The sequence below is a fragment of the Rhamphochromis longiceps genome, linkage group LG3 (assembly GCF_057381845.1).
Source record: "Rhamphochromis longiceps isolate RC_006_pf linkage group LG3, R_longiceps_female_GT1.1, whole genome shotgun sequence".
NCBI lineage: Eukaryota > Metazoa > Chordata > Actinopteri > Cichliformes > Cichlidae > Rhamphochromis > Rhamphochromis longiceps.
Genome location: NC_140559.1, coordinates 1,857,960 through 1,872,945, shown reverse-complemented (window position 1 = coordinate 1,872,945; position 14,986 = coordinate 1,857,960). Strand labels below are relative to the sequence as shown.

Genomic DNA, 14,986 nt, shown 5'->3' with positions numbered 1-14,986 from the left:
TCACCTTTTTTAAGACGATGGTTTCAGTAACATCACAAATAACACAGGCATTAGAGGAGAATTATAAAATGTGACAGCGTGTCATTGTCACGGTAGCGTGTGTGTATCAGTTTGAGAATCCGTTTTTCTCTTTTGTCCCTCTCAGGACTCCGTAAGATCTGGGGCGGTTTGCAGGGAGTCACGTGACCGCGCACGGCAAACCACTGCAGAGCAGGGATAGGAGTTGCGCTTGCGCAGACATTGGTCCCGGTTTGATTAAGCGGGCTGAGCTCAGAGACACAGTAAAGTATCGCTCCTGTTCCTGTCGATCAAACACCAATAACACAGCGTCGCTGTCGCTTCTATCGACCCGCAGCAGCTGAAGCAGCCATGTGTTCAGCTGAGTCTCTGAGAGAGTTCATACAGGAGAGGCTGGCTGCTGTTTGCCAACAAATCTTCTGCGAGGTTCAGAAAACCATCGTCCAGTATGAGGAGGAGATCCAGCGTCAACGCAGACTGCTGGATATCAGCCGGAGACCCGACACACACTCACACGGCTCAGGTACGGACACGTGTGCTGAGCTCAGGTTCCTCTCTGTTGATGAAGACATGAAAGCTCGTCAGCGTCTCCGGGATTTCTCTGATGTTAGCTGGGAGCAGAAAGCTGTTACCTTGGTGATTAATTTAATTTCGGACTCTAATTTGTGTAAAATATCAGACACTGGGCATCAGCTAAAGACTGCAGTCAGGTGTGTTTGGCTGTTTTTCACAGTCGTACTGAAACAATCAGTGCAGTTTGAGTTCATCTGTGAGATTATTGTTTAGCAGGAGTAAAACCCTGAAAAGAAATAAACGCCTTGATGCTGATAAAGCAGCGAGTTTAGGGCCAGCGTGTAGTTCAGGTTTTTAAGTCTTGAGCTGCCCCTGATTTCCTCATATTTTGGTAAACATAGTAAGTATAGTATAAAAAGCAAAACATAGAGTCTAGTCCCGTGAAGAAGAAGAGCCACCTCCACAGGACAAGACTCAGCAGTCCATCTGCATCTAAAGGATAAAGGTCACCCTTTCAAGGATGCCAATGTTTACATTTTGGACAGAGAGGACAGATGGTTTGAAAGAGGAGTGAAAGAAGCATCTATGTCCACTGTGAGCGACCATCTTTGAACAGAGGCGGGGGTTTACGACACCAACTCTCTGCCATTTATAATCCAGTTTTGAGATCCCTTCCCAGACGCCTTAACGCCCACTCACATCCTAGGCCATCTGATCTCAGGAAATCATATGATACGGTGGGGCCAGGTTTGACAATGAACACACACAAAACCTTGGCTGTATTCAGGGTCTGCAGCCTTAAAGGCCGCATTTTAAGGGCGATTACGTCACAGCGACGCGACGAAGGCTGTCCCAATTCAAAGGCTGCTTGAAATGCGTCCTTCATTTCCCTGAATTTTAAGGACGTGGCGGTGTAGACTTCGTGGCCCAACATATCCCACAATGCATAGCGCGGCGGTGGGTGTGGATAATTTTGCCAAAAAAAAAGAAGAGTAAACTTTAAGTAAATACTGAATATTATGTCACTTATTCATGTGCAAATGTTTAATAACGAAGAACATTAAACATTACTGTTGGCCACATGTCGGCAAAGTTATGTGACATTAGTGACGTTTGTACTAACTTGCTTTTAAAGCCTTTACTTTAAAATATACGCCGTTCAATAGCTGAGCTTAATCTTACAGAGAATGATCAAAGCTCATGTAGAAACAAAAACAAATGAACAAAAGATTTTCTCCTTCATTTCTGTTAAACAAAGCTGTATGAAACGTTTCCAGCTGTTAGTATCATGGTTGCTAGGCAACCTGGGCAGCGCAACGGAGGCTAGACCGTCCTATTTTACAAGCCTCGCACTTCTGGCCTTAGCGGTCTTTGAGTACGCGGCCCTTGAGGATGGTTGAGGCTGCGTACTTTAAGGCTGCAGACCCTGAATTGGGATACAGCCCTTGGCTGATTGTGACCCACACACACATTTTCACACCTTGACTCATGTGATTAGGTAGAGGATCACCAGGGGGTTCTTTGTCCCTGTTTGTTTAAATCTGAGACTCCCCACTATTTGACACTAGAACTGAAGAAGCTTCTCGGATGAGAGGTGAAACCTCTTCAAACAACTTAAAGAAGTCCAGACGCTTTTCTTTCCGAGCTCCTTAGACTAAACAAGAAGATGTGTCCAAACTTAGCCTTTTTTAAAAATCTTGAGCTAATTGAGAGGGCATGAATTTCTACATGAACATTTACGTCCACTGTGAGCGACCATCTTTGAACAGAGGCGGTGGTTTACAACACCAGCTGTCTGCCATCTATAGTCCAGTTTTGAGATCCCTTCCCAGATGCCTTAACGCCCACTCACGTCCTGGGCCATCTGACCTCAGGAATTCGCATGATAAGGTGGGGCCAGGTTTCACAATGAGCTCACCCGAAACTCTGGCTGATTGTGACCCACACCCAGTTTCATGCCTTGACTCATGTGATTAGGTGGAGGATCATCAGGGGGTCCTTTGTTCCTCTCGGAAATCTGGGACTCTCCACCATTTAACACTAGAACTGAAGAAGCTTCTCAGATGAGAGGTGAAATGTCTTCAAGCAACCTAAAGAAGTCCAGACGCTTTTCTTTGCAAGCTCCTTAGACTTTCACAGAAAATTTTTTTTTTTCCTATAGGGCATTTACAAAGATCTGCTGATGTTCTTAAAGTTCATGTTTGAGTTTGTCTTTCTGTATAGTTTCTGGGATGATTAGAATTTAAATTACATTGTTGGAAATAGTTTGTTTTGATGCAAAATTTGTGCAAATTTGCATTATAATATATTTTCCTACAGTGTATATAAAAATTGCATCTCAAACATAAAAAAAGAAGACACTAAAATTTCCTGTGGTTGGAAACTGTTTAGTAGAGATGGCACGATACCACGTTTTTATGTCAGATACTGATATGAATCTGATATAGTGTATTTTATACTCAAAGCTTTTTTATAAATATCTTGCTGCATTTTCTATAAGTTCATAGTCAAGTTTTAAAAACCAAAACACTAAAGCTATTCTGTATGCAAAAAATAGCCTGCACCTAAAATATTTCATAGTTCAGCATTTATTATTATTTGAATTTGATGATCTATGACTTAAATCTACTGATCTGAAGGTTGGTTTTTGCCTCCCCCAGTCTGCCAAATATTCTTGGGCAAGATACTAACACCAAGTTGATCTTCGATGCATCCATCAGAGTATGAATGTGTGTGAATGTTAGCTAGAAGGCAAAAATCTTTAAATGTTGCACATTTTATACAGCTCTTTGAGTGATCCTGGAGAGTAGCGCTATATAAGAATCAGCCCATTTACCGCTTATCAGGCGTCACAACAAGATAGGGAGGGTGTTGTGGTATCTCCTCGGCTTGCTGCCTGCATGCATCAAAAAAACAAAATAACTGAGGCTTGGTGGTAAACTAACCTTGGTGGTTTCAGAATTTCACCTCTGTTTCTTTCTTCAGAATTCCAGGAGGATCCAGAGCCTCCACAGATGAAAGAGAGACAGGAGGAGGAACCCTGCAGCAGTCCGGATGGAGAGCAGCTGGCAGTGAAGCTGGAGGCGGACGGTGTCAGAACTGATGATGAGTGGCTCAAACTGCTGGCGACCACCTGGAAACCCGATATAAAGCTGCACAGAATAGGTTTGTAAAACTGGGATGATTCACAGGAAGAAATAAAGGTCAGAACTTTAATAAGCAGCAAGAATGCATCACGTTTCTGTTAAAACCAATTAAGATGCTTCAGTAACAGAGTTGATTGAGATGTTCATTGTCTTTCAAAATCATTGAAGGATATGATATTTCTTTGGAACAGAGATGGGAACAAGTCATTATTTTGCAAGTCTCAAATCTTTATCCTCAACTCTGAAACTTTGAATTTCAAGACCTATTTAGTCTTTTTTTTAAACAGTGTTGCAAATATATGTTAAATGTAAATAACAGACCATATGTTCTTTTAAAAATCTGTATTTATCTTGACACACGATGAAACAAGTGTAACTGAACTTACAAAGTATACACAGAGTAATGATAAAATATCACCTCCGTTATACAGCTCAATTAAACTTGGCTGCAATAACAGTCCTTCTTTAAACTATAAATTCACAGAATAAACATTCAATGAAAATTTTCAAAAGCAGACAAACAGTGTAGACATTCGTGAAGTACAAAACAAAGATTCATTGCAGTACATTTTTTTTATGTGTCAATGTGCAAGTTATAAAGATTGAAAAACAAAAATATATAAACTGAACAATGAACAGAAATGTGCACTTTAAGTTATTTCAGTTAATTATTCTGCATTTGCAAAAGACCAAACTGGCCAAAACTCTGCTAGTCATTTGTGTACAATGAATGATGATCATAGCTGAAAACTCCCTTTTGCTTTACACATGCATTAAATTAAAGTCGATTACGTCGTTTAAGCATCATGAGGAGGAGGGTGGTTCCCCTTTTTCTTTGGGGGGGGGGCTGGGAGTTAGCAACCCTATTACTTAGGGTTTACACAGAAGAGCCACCTCCACAGGACAAGACTCAGCAGTCCATCTGCATCTTAAGGATAAAGGACACTCTTTTGAGGATGCCAATGTTCACATTTTGGACAGAGAGGACAGATGGTTTGAAAGAGGAGTGAAAGAAGCCATCTATGTCCACTGTGAGCGACCATCTTTGAACAGAGGCGGGGGTTTACGACACCAGCTCTCTGCCATCTATAATCCAGTTTTGAGATCCCTCCCCAGACGCCTTAACGCCCACTCACATCCTGGGCCATCTGACCTCACCCGAAACTCTGGCTGATTGGGTCCCACGCCCAGTTTCCCACCTTGGCTCAGGCGATTAAAGGATCATCAGGGGGTCCTTTTGTCCCTCTGTGGGGGGTTACTCCCACTGGGTTTAAATCTGGGACTCCCCACCATTTGACCTTAGAACTGAAGAAGCTTCTCGGATGAGAGGTGAAACGTCTTCAAGCAACTTAAAAGAAGTCCAGACGCTTTTCTTTGCAAGCTCCTTTGACTACGATGACCTGGATGACTGAGAACCTTCACAGACATTACTTAGGTTGTTTAATATTTCCGCTAAGTACTCTTTAAAATACCAGAATAGAAAGGATGGTGTAGGTTTAAAAGGGTTTTAGAGATCTTTTAAGACGTGATTGCACTAAAATATGTACTGCGCTTTCAATAACACATTTGCCGTTTTTTAATACCACATATGATTTCTTTTTAAGCACGTTTTATATCAAACCGATTTACCAATAGATAGAGCTGGGCGATATAAGATTTTTTTCATATCACGATATGTTTTTTTGTTTCAGCCGATAACGATATCTATCACGATATCAGCCAAATAACTATATTTGTAAGATTTAAATGTGCCGTTGCTCACAAGTAAAATGTGAAATAATCAGCAGCTTGTTTTTATTTAAATATTTATTTCCCATAATAAGTTCAACAGGGTAGATGTACTTAAGGAACATGAGACTTTTTCAGATAAATAAAGGCAAATATTGCAAACTACACAAAAGGCAGCCGCTAAAGCGTTTAAGTTTCAAAATAGAACAAACGAAACAGACTAAATTGTCAATTCCACTTAGAAACAAAATATTAATTCTAAAAATAAATCTTAGTTTGTTTTACAGAAGAACAGACAAAACTGACTAACTTTTGTCAATATCAAATAAACTGAGAACTAAAAGGAAATTCTCAATCTCTCCTTGTTGTATAGCTGAGCTTTTCAAACAGTTTTAACAGTTACTTTAGTCTGACAAAAGCCGAATGACGAATTAGCGCTTCCAGTCAGAGACTGAGGCTACGTCCACACGTACACGGGTATTTTTGAAAAACGGAGATTTTCCGTTTTCGTTTTAAAAAATAATCCCGTCCACACATAAAGGCAGAAATGAAGGAAAACGCTGCTATGAACATGCCAAAGCAGCAGGTGGCGCTAGATTCCTAACCGTGCAGAAATGTTGGCCAATCAGAAGTCTAGAAGCCTCGGTGGGAAAAAGTAAACAAAGCTGGGGCATAGAAGCAGAACAGAGTCGTATGTGTGGAGGGACAGTAACTGTGTGTATATGTAAGCATTTAAACACTGCAGAGAGTAGAATTAACAGTAACAGTATTGTAGAAATTCATTTCACCGACACAATAACGTGGCGCACAGTGTGACGTCAAAAAATGCGTTTTCTCCGTTTTTCTGTCCACACGTAAATGCAAAAACTGAGTTTTCAAAAATATCCACCCTGGCCGGAGTTTTTAAAAATCTTTGTTTTCAGTGAATTTCAAAAATACCCGGGTACGTGTGGACGTAGTGCATGCACCAGTTTATTGTATTTCCAGACTTGCTTTCGGCACAATTTACAGTGCACGCTACTCTGTTTTTTGTCAGACTTGAAATAGCCGAAATACCTTCACACTACGGAACTTCTATGGCTCTTCCGTTCGACAATCTCTCCGGCGTTGGAACCATCATCTGTTTTCTCTTCGGTAACCTTCGGTCACGCTCGGTTGATTTTTCTAGTCGGCACACTCATTTCCTCCATTACCCGGGCGGTACGGTGGCTGGCTGCTTCCCAAACAAATACACATGTGCGGCTTGGCACTTGTGCTGTACGTAACAAGTCACGTGACGTGACGCTGCGGCTGTGATTGGTTCGGCTCTGCGCTACTTAATTTGGATTGGCTGTTCTTTTTTTTTTCTTTTTTTTAAGAGGACAAGAGCGGCGAGGTCTATCGCAATAGTGTAATTTTTCTATCGAGAAAAAGTTATATCGCGATACATATCGTTATCGTTCTATCGCCCAGCTCTACCAATAGCCCACCATTGTTATTTTTTTTCTCAATGCACTCTGGGTAGTGACGTCATACGGTTGCACCACATCGAGTTCACAGTTAGCGGCGCATTGGAAATGGCTTCTGTTCAACCTTTCCAGTTTGGACCAGAGCAACCGAGAGAGAGGAAGAAAATAGTTAACCAGCACTTAGTTTTGATGAAGATGAAAACAATCCATCACACGAGGACGAGAGAGTGAGGGAAAACTACTGGTGTGTATGCGGCTACTGCTTTTCAATGGCAACGGCGACTGAGCATTTGTTGTAAAGCACCTAAACTTTTTGAAGCCGTATGTTAATCCAGATGTTCTTTGGGCAGCCCTTGTTAGCCTCCGTGTATTCGGTCTTTAAGTAATAACGTGATGAATCGTGCTTCCGGGCCCAAAGTATTCTGCATTTAATAAGACTGTTGTGTTTTTAGCATGTTTTAATGCTTTGTATCTTGTTCTGTTTAATCTCAACAAGCCCCTAAAAACAGTCAGTGATCACTGTCGGCTTCTCGGTTTTTATCACCGCTAATCATTTTAATGTGTTTTTAAACACTTACGATGCAGCCAAACCCATGCAGCAGTATATTGATGACTAACCTCATATTGTGGATGGATTATCTCTGCTGTTCTCCTGACTGACGTTTGGTCTGTTTATAGCATCCTGTCATGCAATTGCACTTGTCCCTATAACCATTGGGAACCCTCAAATTAATTTTTATCGAATGGAAAAAAAGTCCATTTGTTAGTGTTCACCCTCCAGTGCACCCCAGGGTGGCTGTGGCTACAATGTAGCTTGCCATCACCAGTATGTGAATGTGTGTGGATGGGTCGATGACTGGATGTGTAAAGCGCTTTGGGGTCCTTAGGGACTAGTAAAGCGCTATACAAATACAGGCCATTTACCATGTTATGCTAACATAGCTTGTCGCGCTAGCGATCACGTATCACATCATTATATACCAGCTAGCCAATCTTCAGTAACCCTACAAATGTCGCTGCTGTTTACTTTCCTGTCATCATTTATGTTGGAAGTGATAGCAGAACTGTACGTTTTAATTTGTTTCATAAATCTCTCAGTCAGAACATGGTATATTATATTTAGATGGAAGTTTGTGAGCTAGCTCCCTACTACCTTCTAACTCAGTTAAATGTCATAAATTCTGTTTTCATGGATGCCTGGATGTTAAACTTAATTGTTAAACCTGGCAGAGCAGTCACACTGATCATTTTATTACAGATGAACAAATTTAGACAGTTTTTCAACTCTCAGTAATGCTGCAGTGATCATTTGATTTTTGCAGCGGAGTTTCCACTCAGAAATGGCTAATAACGTCAGACTTAGGCTACGTTCACACTGCAGGTCTTAATGCTCAATTCCGATTTTTTGATCAAATCCGATTTTTTTGTCTGCTTGTTCACACTACATATAAAATGCGACAGCAAACGCTCTCTAGTGTGAACGCTCAAAGCGGCCGCATACAACCAATACACGTCATCATCCCAGAATGCATTGTGTGCTAAAAAAACATGGCCACTCCCACGGCTCCAAAATAGTTTTAAACAACAAAGATTTAATGAATAACAAAAAAATTGTAGTTATTCTCAAGTATGTTTTTAATTATTGGAGATAATTTGTAACATATTTAGAGTAACTTGTCACAATAGTCGGGGTTCCCTTTAAGTTTATTAGCTTGATTAGTATTGCTGAACTATGAAATATTTTGGGTGCAGGGTATTTTTTGCATATATGTATAACAGATTAGCTTTAGTGTTTATTTTTTAAACTTGAGTATAACTTATACAAAATGTAGCAAGGTATAAAAAAAAACAAACAGTTTGATTGTGAAATAAACTATCGGTATTGTTAGATATCCAAATTTATGATATTGGCATCGGACATAAAAAAGTGGCATCATGCCGTCTCTAGTATTGATGTAAAACCCCCCTTGGTTACAAAGACAAGGCACTGTGTGTGAGTGTGTGTGAGTGTGTGAGTGATGCGAGTGCGTTTGTGTGACCTCCTGCTCACCAAAAGGATCATAAAAGCAGGAAGCAACATCAAACAGAGTCTTTACAAGGGATGTGTCTGTGATAAAACACTACAGCCTCCTCCCAGAACCTCGAGAGGCTGGGGAGGGGGACAAAGGAATGTCTTGATCCTATAGTTTGAACTAAGACTTTACAAATTTAAGAACTACGATTACAACATTCAACAATTAGACTTAACAAAGTTGCAAGTCGTAGAACATTTTTTCAAGTCTAAAGTCAAAAGATTATTGACTTTTCGTCGCACATTTTGTCGCACTTAAATGTTGCAGATCATCAAACATATTTAAATATTAGACAAAGATAACCTGAGTAAATGCAAAATGCAGTTCGTAAACGATGAGTTTATTTATCAAGGGAGAAAAGTTATCCAAGCCTGCCTGGTGCTGTGTGAAAAAGGAATTGCCCCCTTGTTAAATAACGAATTAACTGATTAATCACACCTTTTTGCAGGCTGAGTCAGGAAATCACTTTAATAGAACCTTTCTGACAAAGTGAAGCCGGCTAAGAGATCCCAAAAACCAACACATCATTCCACAATGTAAAGAAAAACATGAGAAACAAAGTCATTGACATCTATCAGTCTTGAAAGGGTTACAAAGCCACATCTAAGGCTTTGGGACTCCACTGAAACACAGTGAGAGCCAAATGATGCACAAATGGAGAAAACTTGGAACAATGGTGAACCTTCCCAGGAGTGACCGAATGACCAAAATTACTCCCGAGGTCACATCCAGGAGGTCACAAAATACTCTAGAACAACATCCAAAGAACTCCAGGCCTCACTTGCCTCAATTAAGGTCAAAGTTCATGACTCCACTATAAGAGACTGGGCAAAAATGGCATCCATGGCAGAGTTACGAGGTGAAAACCACTGCTATGTAGTAACATAAAATCTTGTCTCAGTTTTGCCAAAGGAAAGTCTCCATGATCTCCAAGACATTGGGAAAATATTCCGTGGACTGACGAGGCAAAAGGGAAACTTTTTGGAGGCATGTGTCTCTTTACATTTGGTGTAAAAGTAACAACAATTCTGAACAGGAACATCATTTTCACAGTAAAATATGGCGAGGGCAGTGTTGGTGGTCTGGGGCTTTTGCTTTTGCTGCCTCACACCTGCAAGGCTTGTTGTGGTAAATTGAATCATGAATTCTGCTGTCTACAAAAACATCCTGAAGGAGAATATCCGACTAGAGCAGGGCGATATGGCCAAAAATATTTATCAGAATATATATTTGAAAATTTGCGATAACGATATAACTGACGATATAATTTCTGCGACACAAAATACAACTTCACAACTTTACTAGTGCTGAAAGTTTAACCAAAAGGCATTTCCAGTAGAAATGGGCTGACATATCCTGAGCATAACCATGTATAATATCCACTGAAGTTAAAAAGAGGTGCTTTGCAACATTAAACTGCAGTGTGCCAAATAAAAAAAGTCATATGTATTTTTTGGACCATAAGGTGCATGGGGTTATAAGGCACATTAAGCGAAATAAAGCAGTCGGATAAATAAAACTTTATTCAACTCATTCTTCTTACTTCCTCCACTTCTATACCATTGATTCATTAATGCTGTATTCTATCACAGCTGCTCTATTCCCATGTTGTTGCAGTATATTAATGACTAACCTCGTATTGTGGATGGATTATCTCAGTTGTTCTCCTGACTGAAGTTTGGTCCGTTTACAGCATCCTGCCATGTGATTGTATTTGTCTCTAACCATCAGGAACCTTCACATTAACTTTTGAGTGGAAAAGTGTTAGCGTTCATCCTCCAGCTTCATTGTTTTGTTATGCTAACATAGCTGTGTCGCTAGCGATCACTTAGCACATCATTATATACCAGCTAGCCCAACTTCAGTAACCTTACAAACGTCACTGCTGTTTAGTTACCTGTCTTCATTTATGTTGGAAGTGATAGCAGAGCTGTACGTTTGAATTTTTTCAGAAATCTCTCAGTCAGAACACGGTATATCATGCTTGGGTAACTAGCGAGCTAACTTCCGCTAACTTCCTGCTAGCTTCTAACTCCGTTAAGTGTAATAAATTCTGTTTTCATGGATGCCTGGATGTTAAACTTCATAGTTACACCTGGTAAAGCAGCAATGCTGATGATTTTATTAAAGATGAAAGAATTTAGACAGTTTTTAACTCTCAGGGATGCTGCAGTGTTCGTTTGACTTTGGGACTTGAAGGGGACGGAGTTTAAGACCCAGATTTACGGGTGCCTTATACGGCAATAACGACGGCCTGCTTGCATGTTCTACAGGGGGGAAAAAGTGCTTTGTTGTGTATCTGATGGACACCAAACCAGTTCCACATCACTGAAGTGGCACCATTTTTACAAACTAATTCTGGTTCATCCATTTCACTCAACAATCCGCTTTTTCTCTTCTCATTCTCTGTTGCCTCCATGCTTTTTCGGCCATGTGCATATGAAAACAAAGGCACTGCGCATGTGCGTTTCACCCATATTGTATCGCGTTTTCTTATCGTTGCTTAACATTGTACCGGTATTACCGTGAACAGTATAATATGGCCCGGCCCTTTAACCGACCATTTATTAGAGACTGAAGGGCACTAGGATTCTGCAGCAGAATAATAATCCAAAACATACCAGCAAGTTCACCTTAAGAAAAACAAAATGAAGATTTCGCTGTGGCGTGACCGTAAAAAGACGGTTTTTCGAAAACCCTCTAATTAATGAATTACAACAGTTCTGCAAAGTTCAGTGGGCCAAATTCTCACTATGTAGAGACCTGTTTATGGTTCAGATCAAAATATATTTTCTCTGGTGATTGTTGTTTTAGAGAAAAAAAAAATTTCCATTTCTGTTTTTTTAGACGTCCAACAACTACATGTCTGTGAGGAGGCGGCGGAGGAGGAGGAGCCACTCGCAAACCAGCCAATCTATAGCGAGGTGAGGAGCTCCAGTGTAGACCAGGAGGACCCAGACTCTCCACAGATTAATGAGGAACAGGAGGATCTCTGCAGCAGTCAGAAGGGAGAGCAGCTGGGAGTGAAGCTGGAGCCTGATATCTTCATGGTGACTCCTGCTTATGAGGAAAGTGACCACAGTGAAGCAGAACCAAACAGTGAACAAATCTCTCACAGCTCTGCTGAGAGCCAAGATCAGGAAGAAAGTCACCATGTGGACTTGGGGTTACTTGAAAATGCAGAGTTGAAGAAGAGGAGACTTTGCAGAAAGAAAAGTGACAGTAAGAGAGTAAAAATGGCTGCTGTGTCAGAGAGTCAGGGTCAAAGTGGGACAAGAAAAAAGACTGAACAATGTGACATATGTGGAAAAGCTTTTCAGTTTAAATCACGCCTGATTGCACATGTTAGAGTTCACACAGGTGAGAAGCCTTATTTGTGTAGCACCTGTGGGAAAGTATTCAATTACAAGTCAAAATTGGTTGTTCACACAAGGGTTCACACAGGTGAGAAACCATATTCTTGTAGCATCTGTGGTAAAACGTTTCTCCTTAGATCCCTTCTGACTACACATTTTAGAGTTCACACAGGTGAGAAGCCATATTCCTGTAGCACCTGTGGGAAAGTGTTCGCTTCCAACTCAAAAATGAATGCTCACAGAAGGGTTCATACAAGTGAGAAACCATATCCTTGTATGACATGCGGAAAAACTTTTAAGAGTACAAGCAACCTGAAAACACATGTCAAACTTCACACAGGTGAGAAACCTTACCCTTGTATCACCTGTGGGAAAGAATTTAGTCAATGGATTAACATGAAGCGTCACATGAGGTGTCACACAGGTGAGAAGCCATATAGTTGCAGCACTTGTGGGAAAAGATTCCCTCATCAATCAGGATTGAAAGCTCACACAAATTCACACAAGGGAATGAAGGCTGTAGAATCTGTGGAAAAGGATTTTGTTAATGAGATACGATAATTGATATTGCTTAAAAGTGTTATGTTTAGAAAATGTGGGACAGAGTCATAGCAGTGTGTAGGTGGTAGAGCTCGCACTGACCAGGAGTCAAATCACTGCAACACCTGAGTGAAAAGATGACCGATATTCAAATCAGTATTTTCTGTCCAGAGCAGTAAAAACTCTCAGCATTCTTAATTCAGTTCATTACATTATTCTTCTAATTGTATCAGAGAAACCCTGATGTTACATTTAATGATGGTTAAAGTTCAGTGTGCTCCTTTTCTTCCAGATCATTATTTAGTTCTTTTGTTTATCAACGTGTGTTAAATTTTAAATAAATATTTAATTCATTAAATCAAATTATTTTTGAAGGGCAATCGCTAACATATGTAAGCAGCATAAAAGACAGTTCTGTCTCATTTCAGAGTTTTTCTTTGTTTTGTTGTTTTTTAAAGAGATGTACAAACAGATGTTGTTGTTTTATTTTTTTTAACATTTAGAGAACATGCAGCACAAAAGTGATTCAATTAGTGTTTGTTTATTTGTGTGTTGTAACAATGCTTTTTGATAATAAATCCTATACTACTGCAAAGCCTGTTTCTTTCCCTTTTATATGGAGCCACATTTATAATGAAATTTTTATTCATTGGTTGAGCAGCAGAGTTGAGTATGTAGATTGCATCCACGACAAACCACTTGTTCTGCTATTGTTTCTTGATGTGAGCTTCCAGTAAACCAGGTGCTGAAAATCAGGTGGCTGATTGGCTCGTGATTAGCATGACCCTGATACAGCAGTCCGTGGGTATCTGCTCTAAGCATGCCATATTTAAAAGATTTAGATAGGGTCCATGCTATAGGGCTGTTTCAACTTGGTATTCCACATAACCAAGATTCAGCATTATTTGGAGTGAGACAAAGTACCATCTCCAAACTTAAGACCAAGTTACATAGAATGGGAATGTCATAGATAATTTGCAACGTGCATGTCACAGGAAGACCGTTTCCTCACCTCATCAGCACTGAGGATCTGTAGGAAGTCTTCTTCAGATTTGCAGTCAAGCATTTCAGGATGATATGGCTGATAGCCCTCTAACAAATTTGGAACAGACTGGACACAGTCACTCTTTTGTCGTTTGACTAACATGTGTGTCTCACCTCCTCTTGTTCATCTCTGTTCTATCATTCTCCATCTCCCTCTCTCTCCATCTCCCTCTCTCTCCCTCTTTTTGCTGACAATCATCAAATATACAGTTGAAACCAGATATTTACTCTTCAGATCAAAAAACAAACACTTTTTTAATTTTAACATCAAATTAGACTAAATGTTTATTTTTTTAGATTGATAAATATAAAAAACATATTTGTTAACTTTAAGAGTAAAGAGAGAAACTATCTGTATTTCTTAATTATAAATGGCACCAAATTGTATTCAAAATTGAGCCACACTTATAGAGGTCCACAATTCTTTTCCTGGTGTTTTGGTTGACATCTCTTTGACTACGATGACCTGGATGACTGAGAACCTTCACAGACATGTTGACATCTCTTGATTTTCCCATGTCACAGAAACAGGCTCTGTGTTTTGCCTTATATGCATCCACAGCTGTGCCACCAGTTTACTCACATGGACTCTACTAACCAATCAGAAGCTTCTTCAGCTCAAAATGGAATCGTCTGGAGTTTTCTTATTAATTAACAATAAACTTAGTGTATATGTACTCCTAAATTTGATCAAAGTGATAAAAATAGAAGCTCTGTCTATCTTTATTCTGACATTTAACTAATTCAAAAGATATTTCAATATTTATTTATCCAAAACAAAACAAGTTTACTCTAAATTGATGTTGTACAGTAAAAAAATGTTCTTGTGTTTTCCATAAAGTGTATGTAAATATCTGGTTTCAACTGTGAATATACTGCTGTGTACTGAAGTTCCTCTTGTTTTGCATAGAAATATACTGAACAATATACAAAGCATAATATATAAAATACTACCAGAGTTTTTTCTTTGAAAGAAGCCCCTTATGTCCATTCTTGTATATCAGTGCATTACTGAAACCGATTTATTTAGCCGTGGAGGGAAACAACTGAAAATATGAAATAAACACACATGTAAGCTAAGACTCTCTAAAGAAACAGCATTGTTGTTGTTCGGCTTTTCA

At 39.7% G+C, this 14,986-nt stretch overlaps 1 protein-coding gene across 1 annotated transcript; it reads left to right on the top strand.

The window, feature by feature from the left end:
• Positions 1-228: 228 nt before the first annotated feature.
• On the top strand, positions 229-13,425 carry LOC146672489 (uncharacterized). The gene is made up of 3 exons (XM_085386247.1): positions 229-541; positions 3,517-3,696; positions 11,773-13,425. The coding sequence occupies exons 1-3, from the start codon at positions 370-372 to the stop codon at positions 12,840-12,842; spliced, it is 1,422 nt and encodes a 473-aa protein (XP_085242373.1). The 5' UTR covers positions 229-369; the 3' UTR covers positions 12,843-13,425.
• The last annotated feature ends 1,561 nt before the right edge of the window (positions 13,426-14,986 follow it).

Bases quoted from the DNA above. Each gene is read 5' to 3' on its own strand.
- LOC146672489 (XM_085386247.1), top strand. From the start codon at position 370: ATGTGTTCAGCTGAGTCTCTGAGAGAGTTCATACAGGAGAGGCTGGCT. The intron at 542-3,516 runs GTACGGACACGT...TTCTTTCTTCAG, and splicing joins CACACACTCACACGGCTCAG to AATTCCAGGAGGATCCAGAG. The intron at 3,697-11,772 runs GTTTGTAAAACT...CTGTTTTTTTAG, and splicing joins TATAAAGCTGCACAGAATAG to ACGTCCAACAACTACATGTC.